Source organism: Saccoglossus kowalevskii, chromosome 3 (genome assembly GCF_978046115.1).
Source record: "Saccoglossus kowalevskii chromosome 3, keSacKowa6.1, whole genome shotgun sequence".
Taxonomy (NCBI): domain Eukaryota; kingdom Metazoa; phylum Hemichordata; class Enteropneusta; family Harrimaniidae; genus Saccoglossus; species Saccoglossus kowalevskii.
Window position 1 is genome coordinate 27,168,733 of NC_140643.1, and position 12,773 is coordinate 27,181,505.

At 37.1% G+C, this 12,773-nt stretch overlaps 1 protein-coding gene across 1 annotated transcript; it reads left to right on the forward strand.

The window, feature by feature from the left end:
* The first annotated feature begins 1,746 nt into the window (after positions 1-1,746).
* Positions 1,747-10,989, forward strand: LOC100367708 (calcium-activated chloride channel regulator 1-like). Its single transcript, XM_085497425.1, has 10 exons — positions 1,747-2,014; positions 3,430-3,713; positions 4,727-4,969; positions 5,399-5,623; positions 6,983-7,279; positions 7,679-7,924; positions 8,449-8,725; positions 9,651-9,827; positions 10,050-10,280; positions 10,565-10,989. Exons 1-10 carry the CDS (start codon positions 1,747-1,749, stop codon positions 10,987-10,989), a joined length of 2,673 nt encoding a protein of 890 aa, XP_085353551.1.
* The last annotated feature ends 1,784 nt before the right edge of the window (positions 10,990-12,773 follow it).

Sequence of the window (12,773 nt, forward strand, 5' to 3'; positions counted from 1 at the left end):
TTATAGTAATTCACATTATACTACCATGGATCTACAACCTACATATAACACAATTATAGTAATTCACATTACACTACCATGGATCTACAACCTACATATAACACAATTATAGTAATATACCTTATAATGCCATGGATCTACAACCTACATATAACACAATTATAGTAATATACCTTATAATGCCAGGGATCTACAACCTACATATAACGCAATTGTAGTAATTCACATTATACTACCATGGACCTACAACCTACATATAACACAATTATAGTAATATATCTTATAATGCCATGGGTCTACAACCTAAATATAACACAATTGTAGTAATATACCTTATAATGCAATGGATCTACAACCTACATATAACACAATTGTAGTAATCCACATTATATTACCTTGGACCTACAACCTACATATAACACAAGTATAGTAATATACCTTATAATGCCATGGATCTACAACCTATATATAACACAATTATAGTAATTCAAACTATACTATCATGGATCTACAACCTACATATAACACAATTATAGTAATATACCTTATAATGCCATGAATCTACAACCTACATATAACACAATTTTAGTAATTCACATTATACTACCATGGACCTACAACCTACATATTACACAATTATAGTAATATACCTTATAATGCCATGAATCTACAACTTACATATAACACAATTATAGTAATTCACATTATACTACCATGAATCTACAACCTACATATAACACAATTATAGTAATTCACATTACATTACCATGGATCTACAACCTACATATAACACAATTATAGTAATTCACAATATAATGCCATGGATCTACAACCTATATATAACGCAATTGTAGTAATTCACATTATACTACCATGGACCTACAACCTACATATAACACAATTATAGTAATATACCTTATAAAGCCAAGGATCGACAACGTACATATAACACAATTGTAGTAATTCACATTATACTACCATGGACCTACAATGTACATACAACACAATTATAGTAATTCAAACTATACTATCATGGATCTACAACCTACATATAACACAATTATAGTAATATACCTTATAATGCCATGGATCTACAACCTACGTATAACACAATTGTAGTAATTCAAACTATACTATCATGGATCTACAACCTACATATAACACAATTATTGTAATATACCTTATAATGCCATAGATCTACAACCTACATATAACACAATTGTAGTAATTCACATTATATTACCATGAATCTACACAATTATTGTAATATACCTTATAATGCCATGGATCTACAACCTACATATAACACAATTGTAGTAATTCACATTATACTACCATGAATCTACAACCTACATATAGCACAATTATAGTAATTCAAACTATACTATCATGGATCTACAACCTACATATAACACAATTATAGTATTTCAAACTATACTATCATGGATCTACAACCTACTTTCAACACAATCGATTTAGAATCTGTACGAATGTTCACAAGTACAAAAAACACGTAGGATACAATTGACATATATGATCGAGTGTTGAAACAAATAGGTACTAGCCTGTGAGACTATATATTTTTATAGCAGTATGTACGTTCACAGTGGCTGAAAGTATTTCAATGTTTATAAGACTTCCCAAACATATGCCGAGCCATACACATATTACTATACCATGTGTCGGCGATCTTTTCATCATTGGTGAGATTCTTTACAGGATATCTTCACAGACGCATCGAAATACATGTATCAAGCTAGTCGCCAGTATACACACTTCCATGACGTCACCATCCTCGTTCCAAGCACCTGGAGCGACAACTCGGCCTACTTGACAGCAACGTGGGAAACGTACGACCTTGGCAACATACTGGTGGACGAGATGAATCCTGAATGGTGGCACAATCCCTACACTAAACAAACTCTTCCCTGTGGAAAACCTGGAGAGTATACTCATCTCACTCCAAAGTGGATTACTGATGTCGATTTCAGTACTTACTTTTGGGGTGAATCGGGTATGTGTGTTCTGATCTTCCAAATCTAAGACTGTAAAGTCAAAACGCCAAAGTCGTATAAACGAACAATGTAATTTGCGCACGTTATATAGCATAGAACCCATACCGAACACGAAGCAAGGGCGGTAGGCAAAAGTGTAAGATAAGCCAGGACGAATGACAATTTTTAAATGTTGACGATTTATTTGAATAATGACAATAAAATACATTTATAACTATGTCTGAAGGTACTTTATATATGTACACAATTCTGGCTGTACCATTCGCTTATATTATTTAATTCCACATTCGATTTGAAACACATTGTATAAGTCGAGCCGTAAGTTATGAATTAGCGGCATAAGTAGTATTGAATAGCACCACCACCGGCTATAAAACGGCTATAGAACGCCTACCGAACCAGACATTAGCAGCGTAAACTTACTGCAAATTTGCGCAATTTTGGGGCCAGTTTGTCCTTGCAGTATTTCTAAGTTTCAGTTATCATTATTTAGTAAACAGGCCCCTGAAACGATTTAATATAACCGTAAAATACGTGCCAATCGACGATTGACTTCGAAACGTTCGAAGTTTCGAACCAACTCCCGGCACACCTTGCGTCAACGCCGTCTATTATTATGAAAAGCGGGGTGAAAGCGTCCTACATTTAAACGTTTTCAAAAAGCGCGCGACCATATCTTGTACGAGCTAGATGTACGTTTTCTAAAACTCAGAGTCTGGGCAAGACGCAAAACCAATACCACCCCACCCCCCACCCCCACCCCCGCGGGGGAGGGCCTACTTCCACATTAAGTGGGTAAGGGAGTGCAGCCCACCTCTTGTAAACCATACTTACTTCTAAACCATTTTTTTTCTATTTATATACCCACTTCTAAAGACAATTGTTTTCAGCGAAAAAAAACACCCAGCTCACAACTAAGTTCCCAACCAGTGAGCGCATTTTATTCAGCCTTTTCCAGTACCAGGCTTTGAATATAAGGACCTGTGAAAAATATAAATAAATGCTACACACTTCTAAACCAAAACATTGATAAATGACCACCCACTTCTAAACAAAAAAAACGTGAAATGACACCCCAGTCGCACTTTTATCGAGTGAGTCAAAACATGTCACCACTGACGATAATGCTTGTAGTACTGTTTTATCATTTCTAGAACGTTACTAATAACTTATTTTATCCAAGAAAATATATTCATGTACTATCTTTAGTATTGTATTGTATTAATGCAGGCACTTTTTCCTACCGCCCTTGCACGAAGCTGTATTAGGAAATGTAAATGGTATATGAAAATTACAGTCTGATATATGGTATGGACGATTAGAGTACAGAAACTGTGCCAATATGGTGATACACGAATAAAACGCATTTACACATACAGAATTTGATTTATATTGCGTTTTCCATTATTTACAGCTAAAGTTATTGTTCACGAGTGGGGTCATCTCAGATGGGGTGTATTCGACGAATATCCCACCTCCACAGATGAAACATTTTACTTTGACGAGAATGGCCGAACAGAACCGACTCGGTGTTCGGAATCTGTTACCGGCGTGTCACTTGATAGCAGCAAAGGATGGACAAAATGTAACACAGATCCCGATTCCGGTGTGCTGCCTGAACCAACATGCCTGTTTTATCCATCTGAAGAGAATAACCCAGCGAAGGCGTCTTATTTATATGCGCAGTACTTGGAAGGGGTGAGTAGAGTCAAAGTGGTCGATATCTTTATTATAAATGTGTACTTCAACATACGCAGTGAAGTGCTACCAATTATCGTCATAGTATATCAAAGTATGGGTTTGTGAACTATTGTGACAAGGTCCTAGGTGAAATGAAAATAACTTTTGGTCAAGTGGACATGGCCCAAAAATCAGGATCAAAGTTAAAATGCATAGTTTGAATGCATGTCAAGTGGTGTGGGCGTATCGCTATAATGGCTACAGTGTAATGTTCTATCAATATATTGATAAATTACTGATATAAGGGCCCACTGTGCATTTCATTCGTGGATACAAAGATTTTCTGTGTTTCATATAAACGGAGTGTGCTGGAGCTCATCGCTGAGCCAGTTTGTTCATATAAGCAAAGCTAAGTCATTCATAGCGACCTCATCGTTTAATATATTTTAAGTTGATACTGTTCTAAACTGCAAAACTTATATATACTAGATATGTTTTTTTCTCGTCACCAATCTGCGCACATTTCACTATACCAAAATTGTTATAACTTAAGAATCTCTTGCTTCGCATGTACATGTACGTAGTAGTAGTGAATGCATTCTCTAGTGTTCGTGTTGCGTACTATGAAAGTAGATGTATTTGTTGTACCTTGCCGTGTATATTTTGTTTTGATATTATCAGTGCGATGCAAGTAAAACAATTTCTGCGCATTCCAGGACATTATATTATCTTGTTGGCCGGACAAATTATGATTTTGTAAGCATATATACAAGATTACCAAGTATCATCAAATTATCGATATCGGGCATTTTATTATTTTTAACCTATTAGTCACAACTTTTCCACGAATCTGCATATATAGTGCTTTATAATGAGTTTATTGTGAAAGACATAGGTAACGCATTGCATTATGGATGTTGATAAATTGCTATAGATTAATACATTACTATATTACTCATGCATATGCTGTATGTGGTGTTTAGTTGCAACAATGTCACATGACACAATGATGTTATTATGATCACCTTCAGGTGGTTGATTTCTGTCACGACGACCCCGATAAAGACCCGAATGCCAGACACAACCAAATTGCAAACAACCAACAAAACAAACAATGCGGTCACCGAAGCAGCTGGGAGGTCATGCGAGAACATGCAGATTTTGCCGAGAATACGCCACTAGATGACGTAGACACGTTGCCATTGTTTAAAGTGGTAATAGCACGTGACATACGATCAGTGCTAGTGATGGATATATCAGGCAGTATGTTTGTAGTAAGTATGCTCGTTTTCAATACCCGGATGTAATACTAGCTCCAACATTCTCATAATGCTTCCACCACCACAATACAGAGTTTCACACGAACGAACGATTAATAGGTTTCATTAATTGGATAAATTTATAAATTGAAACAAGAAGTTGTTATTATGATTAGTTATAAGAATTCCGTTCAATCGTTCTTTTTTTATAATAGTGACGTCACATACATAATTGCGCTAATATATGAAAAATGGTAGTAGGTGATCACATTCCTTGGTAATTATTCAATATAAACTGACGTTTCGGACAAAGTGTCCTTTCTCTATTCTTTCTCTGCTATAGAGAATGAATCTAAATTATTCGTTTTGGAGTACCTACTTTATTCATCTGTTATTCACGAATAATAATTTATCATATAAACCCAAATAGGCATTTTCTTTTAGAATGACAGGTACCATCTTTTGGTACAAGCAGCCACTCATTACATCCGTTACGTATTGCCGCTATATTCGTGGCTTGGATTGGTAGAGTTCAGTACCTCGTCTTGGATTAGGTCACCATTGGTTCAGATTACCAGCGACCAAGTGAGGGAAGATCTTATAGATTTGCTGCCTAAGAGAGTGAATGGGCATACGTGTATTGGATGCGGTATACTGGACGCAATACGGGTATGTAATATAGTGGCATCTGTATCTTTGAGTGATCGCTGTGAGAGTAAATTAAAAAGTCTATTAAAACTTTAAAGAACATATTGTTTTCTCTTTAGTGTGAATTAGTATGTATGTTTTTTTTTTCTATAACTATTGTGTTGATTTTGAAATGAGCATAATTGGTTAATGGTCTTTACCGACATTTCTTAAGAAATATGTAGGTTACCCTCGACATTCAAATGGTTGAAGTGATATGTGTCTAATTTATTTCAATATTTCTAAATAATTAACTTTAAATGGAAATTGGTTAGAAGCGAGAGAACCGCGTGGCCTGCTTCTGCCTATATAATAGTGTTTCATTATTTCCTGTCATCGCGCCCACAGTCGTACCCATCATGTGCCACGGTGCAACATGTTTAACACTATGGCGATATACACGCATGTTGGAACTCGTCGGTACTTTCATCTTTCACCCCTTGCAATAACTAGGATGCAGCACCACTGTCTCGCATCGACCAATGGGCGTTCTTGAATTGTCGTTGTTATGTGCTCTAACCTTATTATTATGGCGTAGTATTTAAAATAAACTTACTGATTGGCCAAAATACTCCCATCCACAACAGCCTAATTGGTTAAATCATGGTCATTTAATGGTTACAGTTTACGTGGCGTAACTATCACGTGACCATTATTAGCTATTACTAAACCACTTACGCATGGTTTATACGTCATATACGTCACGTGACCATGATTTAGCAATTGCAAAGTCCAATTGGCCAACTCAAAGCAGTCAAACTTGCAAAACTCCAAACTTGTGCGGTCACTGGTATTTGTAATAATCAAGGGGAATTTTCAATGTCTAACTTACCTGGGAATAGAGATAAATATGTACAATGCATTCGTCTGTCCCTCAGAAAAAACATCGGAAAAAACATTGTGCGTGGCACGTATTGCTACAAAGTAAAATAACACATTCCGTTAGTGTTTTTGGCATGCTCTAGTCTCTGGGGGGCAGCCGCGTTCTTTGAAATCCTAGCAAGCACTATGCTCCAGTCCTATCACCGACAATCAGTGCGGTCATTGCAAGGATACTGGCGGGGGGGGGGGCTGGTACTGAGCTTAGTGCCTTTGAAACAAACGCATCTTTCTATTCCTCATTTGGTAGATTGTCTTCACCAAAAGACGAACACAGATCATAAGACTTTTTGTAGTAAAATTTTTCAGACAACAACAACTGCGGGAAATTGATCCATTTAGTATTTTTAGAACTCTGTGTTTGCTGTGTGATTTCGTATCTCATCCCACTTGTGTGCTCTCATCATATAAATCTTATAATGGTAGGCCACATTTAGTTAGCGCCCTCTTATGTTCATTCAGGTTCTCGATGACAGTAGTGAGGGTACTGAAGGAGGGAGACTCTTCTTAATATCAGACGGGATGGAAAACTATGCACCTCTTATAAAAGATGTAATTGGTAATATATCCGATAGTGGAATTATCATAGACACACTGGCACTGGGCGATGAAGCAGATCCACAATTAGCGACGCTCTCAGCAAAGACAGGTGGTAGATCGTACTACTACTCGGAATCATCGAAGACGACAGCGCTCCATGATTCCTTCACTTCAAGTTTCACTCACAGAGAAGCAACTAATACAGCTACATTGGTACAAGTAAGTGTATTTATATATTTGCGCCATCCAGTGAATATAAATATACCAACGTCACCGAATTACTGAGTACGTTACGTCACCTTGCCCACTTGAAAATATGAAATATTTACCACGATGACGAATAGAGCAATATTAAATGACAATGTCAATTTTAAAGTATACAATAAACTTGTCAATCAATGTCATTTTAATCTGCACAGCGATAACTTTACACAATAGAATCAATTGTACAACAACGCATGTTTCCAGTTATTACGTGTTATTATTAAAAACATAAGTGGTGCAATTTTTTTGACAAGGCTTTTTGTTTTAAATGAACGTGATGCACACGCAATTGGATATATACACATTTTGCGTATTCATCGATCATAGTAATGTCTTTTTTTGTTAACATCATAGGTATCGAGTGAAGTTCTGTCCGTACCCGCTTCAGGGACTATAGAGGGCAGTGTTCACATTGACTCCACTGTTGGTTTAGAAACCAAGTTCCACTTCTTCATGCGGGAGTTCAGCACGCCCAACGATGCCGTGACAGTGGAGCTGACGTCACCGTCAGGGGATGTGGTGATTAACAAAGATTCGATAGAGTATAATTATGAGAGAAGGACAAAAACAATCACGATACGCTTGAAAGGGATTGCCAAGGTTAGCAAACGCTTTTATATTTGAATATATAAATGCAGAAATGCATGTTTCGATTGCGTCGGGTTTTGTGCTGTTGGGAACGCATACGTGTATATGTATTGCTCCACCACGATTATCTTCTAAGAAGAAATCTACATAGTTGAAATATACCATGTCCACGCGACGAGAAGGTTTGAGCTCTCTCTGCGAAAGTTTTACCATGGCATTTCAAACAGACACCTCTTTTTTGAATGTTTCGCGTGCGAGGTTAGTTTCTTGTTTTTCCCTTCTTGATACATTCCATCTGGTCAGCTTCTTCTCGATTATCCCTTTAGAGTCGGCGGAGTGCGACTAGTGTTGAGTTGATTTTCAATACATGCGTAAGACATCTATATATTCATAGCAATTAAACGATTATAGTGGTAAAGCGGTAAAACCAGTTTACAAACAAATCAATGCGCGCGCGGATGTCATCCATAAAATTAAATCGGTGTAGCCTTACAAACAAATCAAACTCGGCTTATGCTTGGCGGTGTTTATTTTAGGTTGGTGCTTGGGTGTATGCAATCCGAAATGCCGACAAACAGGACAGGCCCGTAGAGATCTCCGTGGAATCGAAAGCAATCGATATGACGAAAGGACCAATACAATTGACATCGATCATTGATTCCCCGATTATTGTGGAAACACCAGCCAAAACTGCGGTATATGCTGAGTTAAGTCAGGGTCACCTGCCTGTCCTATACGCGAACGTTGTGGCCACTATCGAAAGACCAGGAAGTAAGGGCGGTGTAACTTTACCACTACTAGACAGCGGTGGAGGTAAGTAAATGTAATCACGTCCAGCACGCTTCTCTCAATTGTGTTATTGTGTGGTTTTGTCGTAACGTAAAGATATGTTCTTGGAATGAATATAAAAATAATACTTTGATATAAATCGTACATCGACACGGTATCTTGCGCTATACATGATTAATATGTTGAGAACACTATTATAAGACGTTCTATTTCTTTACGTGGACAATTTTGCGGTACGCCACAAAACACTTTCAAATATAATGCGTCACTTAACAGTATAATACTGAAATGTCTCATACTGTTCAATTAATTTAAATACGTTTGAAATATTAAAAACAATATGTCAATATGTCCAAGAAAACTTCTTCGATGCTTTATTTATTCATGTCCCTAGCCTTTAAAGCCTTGGCAATGATTAATTGTTTCCTTTTTTCATTTTTTTATTATTAATTATTTGGCACAATTTGTTTTTGATATTCTAGAATTGTTTTAGTTTGTTTGGTTTGTATTATTGTTTGTTGGACTTTGCGTAATCTGTATATCATATTCTATTATATCCTCGGGGCGGACATCCGGGCATTTTCACCGCCTGGCAACCCGCGGCGGTGAAAACAACGACCAAAAACTCACAGAAAACGGTACTTTGCGATGGTTGTTGAGAGTCCCCTGAACAGTGTAACAAGATTAGCCCTACGTGTGTAACATATATAAATTTGGTTGTTCGGGATTACTTCAAAGTTGAGTTTGTGTTGTTTTCTCGAATTTTCACCGGCTCGACCAGCGTTCCACAGCAGCGCGCACAGAGCCCATAGAAATGCATGGTACAGTGGTGCGCGTCTTAGCAACGTGGAACGTCTGTGACGTAGCTCCGCCCCCGAGAATATCCAATTCCCATCCTATCCAATCATATCCTGTCATATTCACGTGAGCCGTGCTTGCTTGGATTCAGGCGCAGATATTTTGGAAAACGATGGTGTGTACTCTGCGTACTTCTTGGATTTTGTCAACACCGATGACTGTGTCACTGTGTGCAGATATTCTGTCAAGATACAAGCCAACAATAGTAATGCACATACTGCAATCCAGACATTCTCTCAACAGAGTGGCGCCATGGCAACTAATAATAGTAAGTAGTCACTGAGTTTAAAATTTTTTAAATATTTTATAGCGAGTTAAAACTAGGTGATGCCGTCATAGGAAATCTCAAAAAAAAATAATGAGGGCCAGGAAACGATTTGTCAGAAATATTTGTAAATAATGCGATACTATGTGACTTTGCTAAATGAGTATTATAATATGTAAACTTTACGTGATGGATCGTGACTTTACATAATTGTGTTCATTTCAGCAATGTTATTCACAAGATCAGCATCATACACGCCTGTCGGCAATTTCGACCGCACCGACTCAGCCGGAGTTATACAGCTTGGCGACCACGTGGTGATTGGTAAGCGTTATCTCAAGACAGACCACTTCCCGCCATCTAGAATTGCGAATCTCAGAATAAGCAGTTATGCTGTGGTAAACGAAGTTCAATTGAGCTGGACGTCACCTGGCGATGATCTGGACCAGGGAACAGGTACGTACGTCACACGGTCAAAGTATGAATTGGGTATTGAGAATGCTATGTGTCAGTGATGTTACCTTGTGATGATTTGGTCCAGGGAACAGGTACGTCAAGTTGCTATGATTTCGTACGAGTGATGGCAAACACACTGGTCAATCCATATGGGTGTACGTATGGAAGTTACTTGATGAAGAATCGAACATATATGTATGTGATATATGTAATACTACGCTCTACTATAACACAACGATCCTATTATTTCTCATCAGTAATATAACTATTTTTGTTATTCTCAGCGGCTTATTATGATCTGCGCATGAGCACATCGTTTTCGGAATTATTAACTGACTTCTACAGTGCCATAAAGGTGACAGACGTGAACTTAACTGATGGAACGCTGTTGTCGCCACTTCTATCTGGCAATTTGCAGACAGTAACTTTATATATACACCAAGCTTCACAGGACTATAACTTGTCATATTACCTGGCCATTATAGCTGTCGATAACAATGGGCAGCACGCCGAGCTTTCCAATATCGTGTCTGTTTCCGCCACAATGGTTGCACTTGGTCAAACGACGACGGCGACGACGATGATGGTATCGTACAATGATATCGAACTTTATTTTGTCGCTGCATTTTTCATTTTCACTATAATGGCTGTTGTCATTCGTGTCGCCGTTAAGCAACGTTCGAAGAAACAAACAAAGAAATATGTATAGTGTGTACTAAAGACACGACTTATGTGGCTTGTTTCATAAGATAGAACATTTTTTCTGATGATCTTGACATTACGTGTTCGGCGCGATCATTTTATGCATATGCTGATTAATGTACTCCTCCTTAAATTTTCAAAATGCACTTTTTGTACTAACGTGTATTGGTTCCATTTATGGTAGAATTTCACCAAAAAATTATAAGTTGCATTGCATATAATAACATTTTCTTCATTGTTATGGGTTTTGCTAGAGTCTGTAGCGCCGAAGGTATATGTGTTTATAATAACATTCTAATAATAACATTTCGAGGGACTCACATACAACTTAATGTATAAATTTCATGTGCGATTGCAAATATCAGTAGCACAATTCTAAAATTAGTTCATCTTAGATACGTACATCTTTCCAAATTCCATGTCTTGCATAGACATATGAACATTTTTTTTAAATAATTGTCGTTTTTTATAAGTGTCTTCTGATATGGAATATTGTATTTTTGATATGTACACTTATCCTGAAATAAAGTTTGTTTAGCCACCTGATTTTACTATGCGGCTTTATTATGGACGATGGACATACAAAATAATATTTTTAGTTATTTTATATGCAAATATAACTATGTAAGCCAGTATTGTTAGAGAATCACCAACAGTGCCAATTTAACATTGTTATTGCAAGCTCGGATTGTCCTATTGTTACAGTTATCGTATTATTGTTTTGAATTGAATGTAAGGAAAATAAACTAGTTAGTTCTTAACACAGTACAACAATATTGAAATCTTTTTCTATTCAATGGCAATGTTTTCATATAACAGGATTCATCTCACATATAATGCCGATTACCTTTTTTGGTAATCCGTAATGGTTTCTTTTATGTGGCATTGTGTTACCGTTCTGTATTGCTGATACGAGCAACGTCGCCAAGAGCAGCAGTCCCCGTCCCAAATCGAACGAAATAGATAAACAACAAAAACGGCGATCGACAATAGACCCATTTATAGTTACACTGCTTAAATTGCACATGAACTAACTATACTACAGTGTTAAAGTATATTTATTCAAAGGGACATTTCCATTAATATCTGAAAGAACGGCGTGTTACATATATAAACCTATTTGAGTATGTTTGTGAAAATTCATGCACAATAAATTCGGAATTTTTAGAAAATAGATAACGAGCCGATCATTCCGGGAAAGTTCGAGGGCAGGACAAAACAAAGATTGTTATATATATAACTAGACTATTCATTTTACCAACGTGAAACGAGTTGCATCGTTTACAGTAAATTGTCATCATGCACAATACACTTTTCCGTAGAGATCGCGCCCTCTGGTGACCAAAGGTTTCTATGACGTAAATGGGCTACACAAAGGCCGTTGAAAGTGACAGTATCGTCTTGATATAATATAGTTGTACATCAGTGATGAGTATTTTTTTAGAGAAATTTTACTATATTCTAGATGAAAACTATTACACAACCAAACGCAGCGGTGGTCAATTTGAACGACATTGCATCCACCCATATGACGTCATAAAACTACTCCAACACTTTATGACGATATACTGTGAGAATTGAGCATACATTGATGATACGATGATGTGAATTAAACATGGATGTTAACTATTACCTGGGTGTAACATTATGATACACTATGTCGTTCGCCTTTATGGGAATCTGTCCCCCCCCCACACACACACTTGTACAGATTACTTTCAAATAAATATTACACATGGACAGTCTGAATGATGTGCATTTCATTTGTATATGTGTTATTATCATATGTGC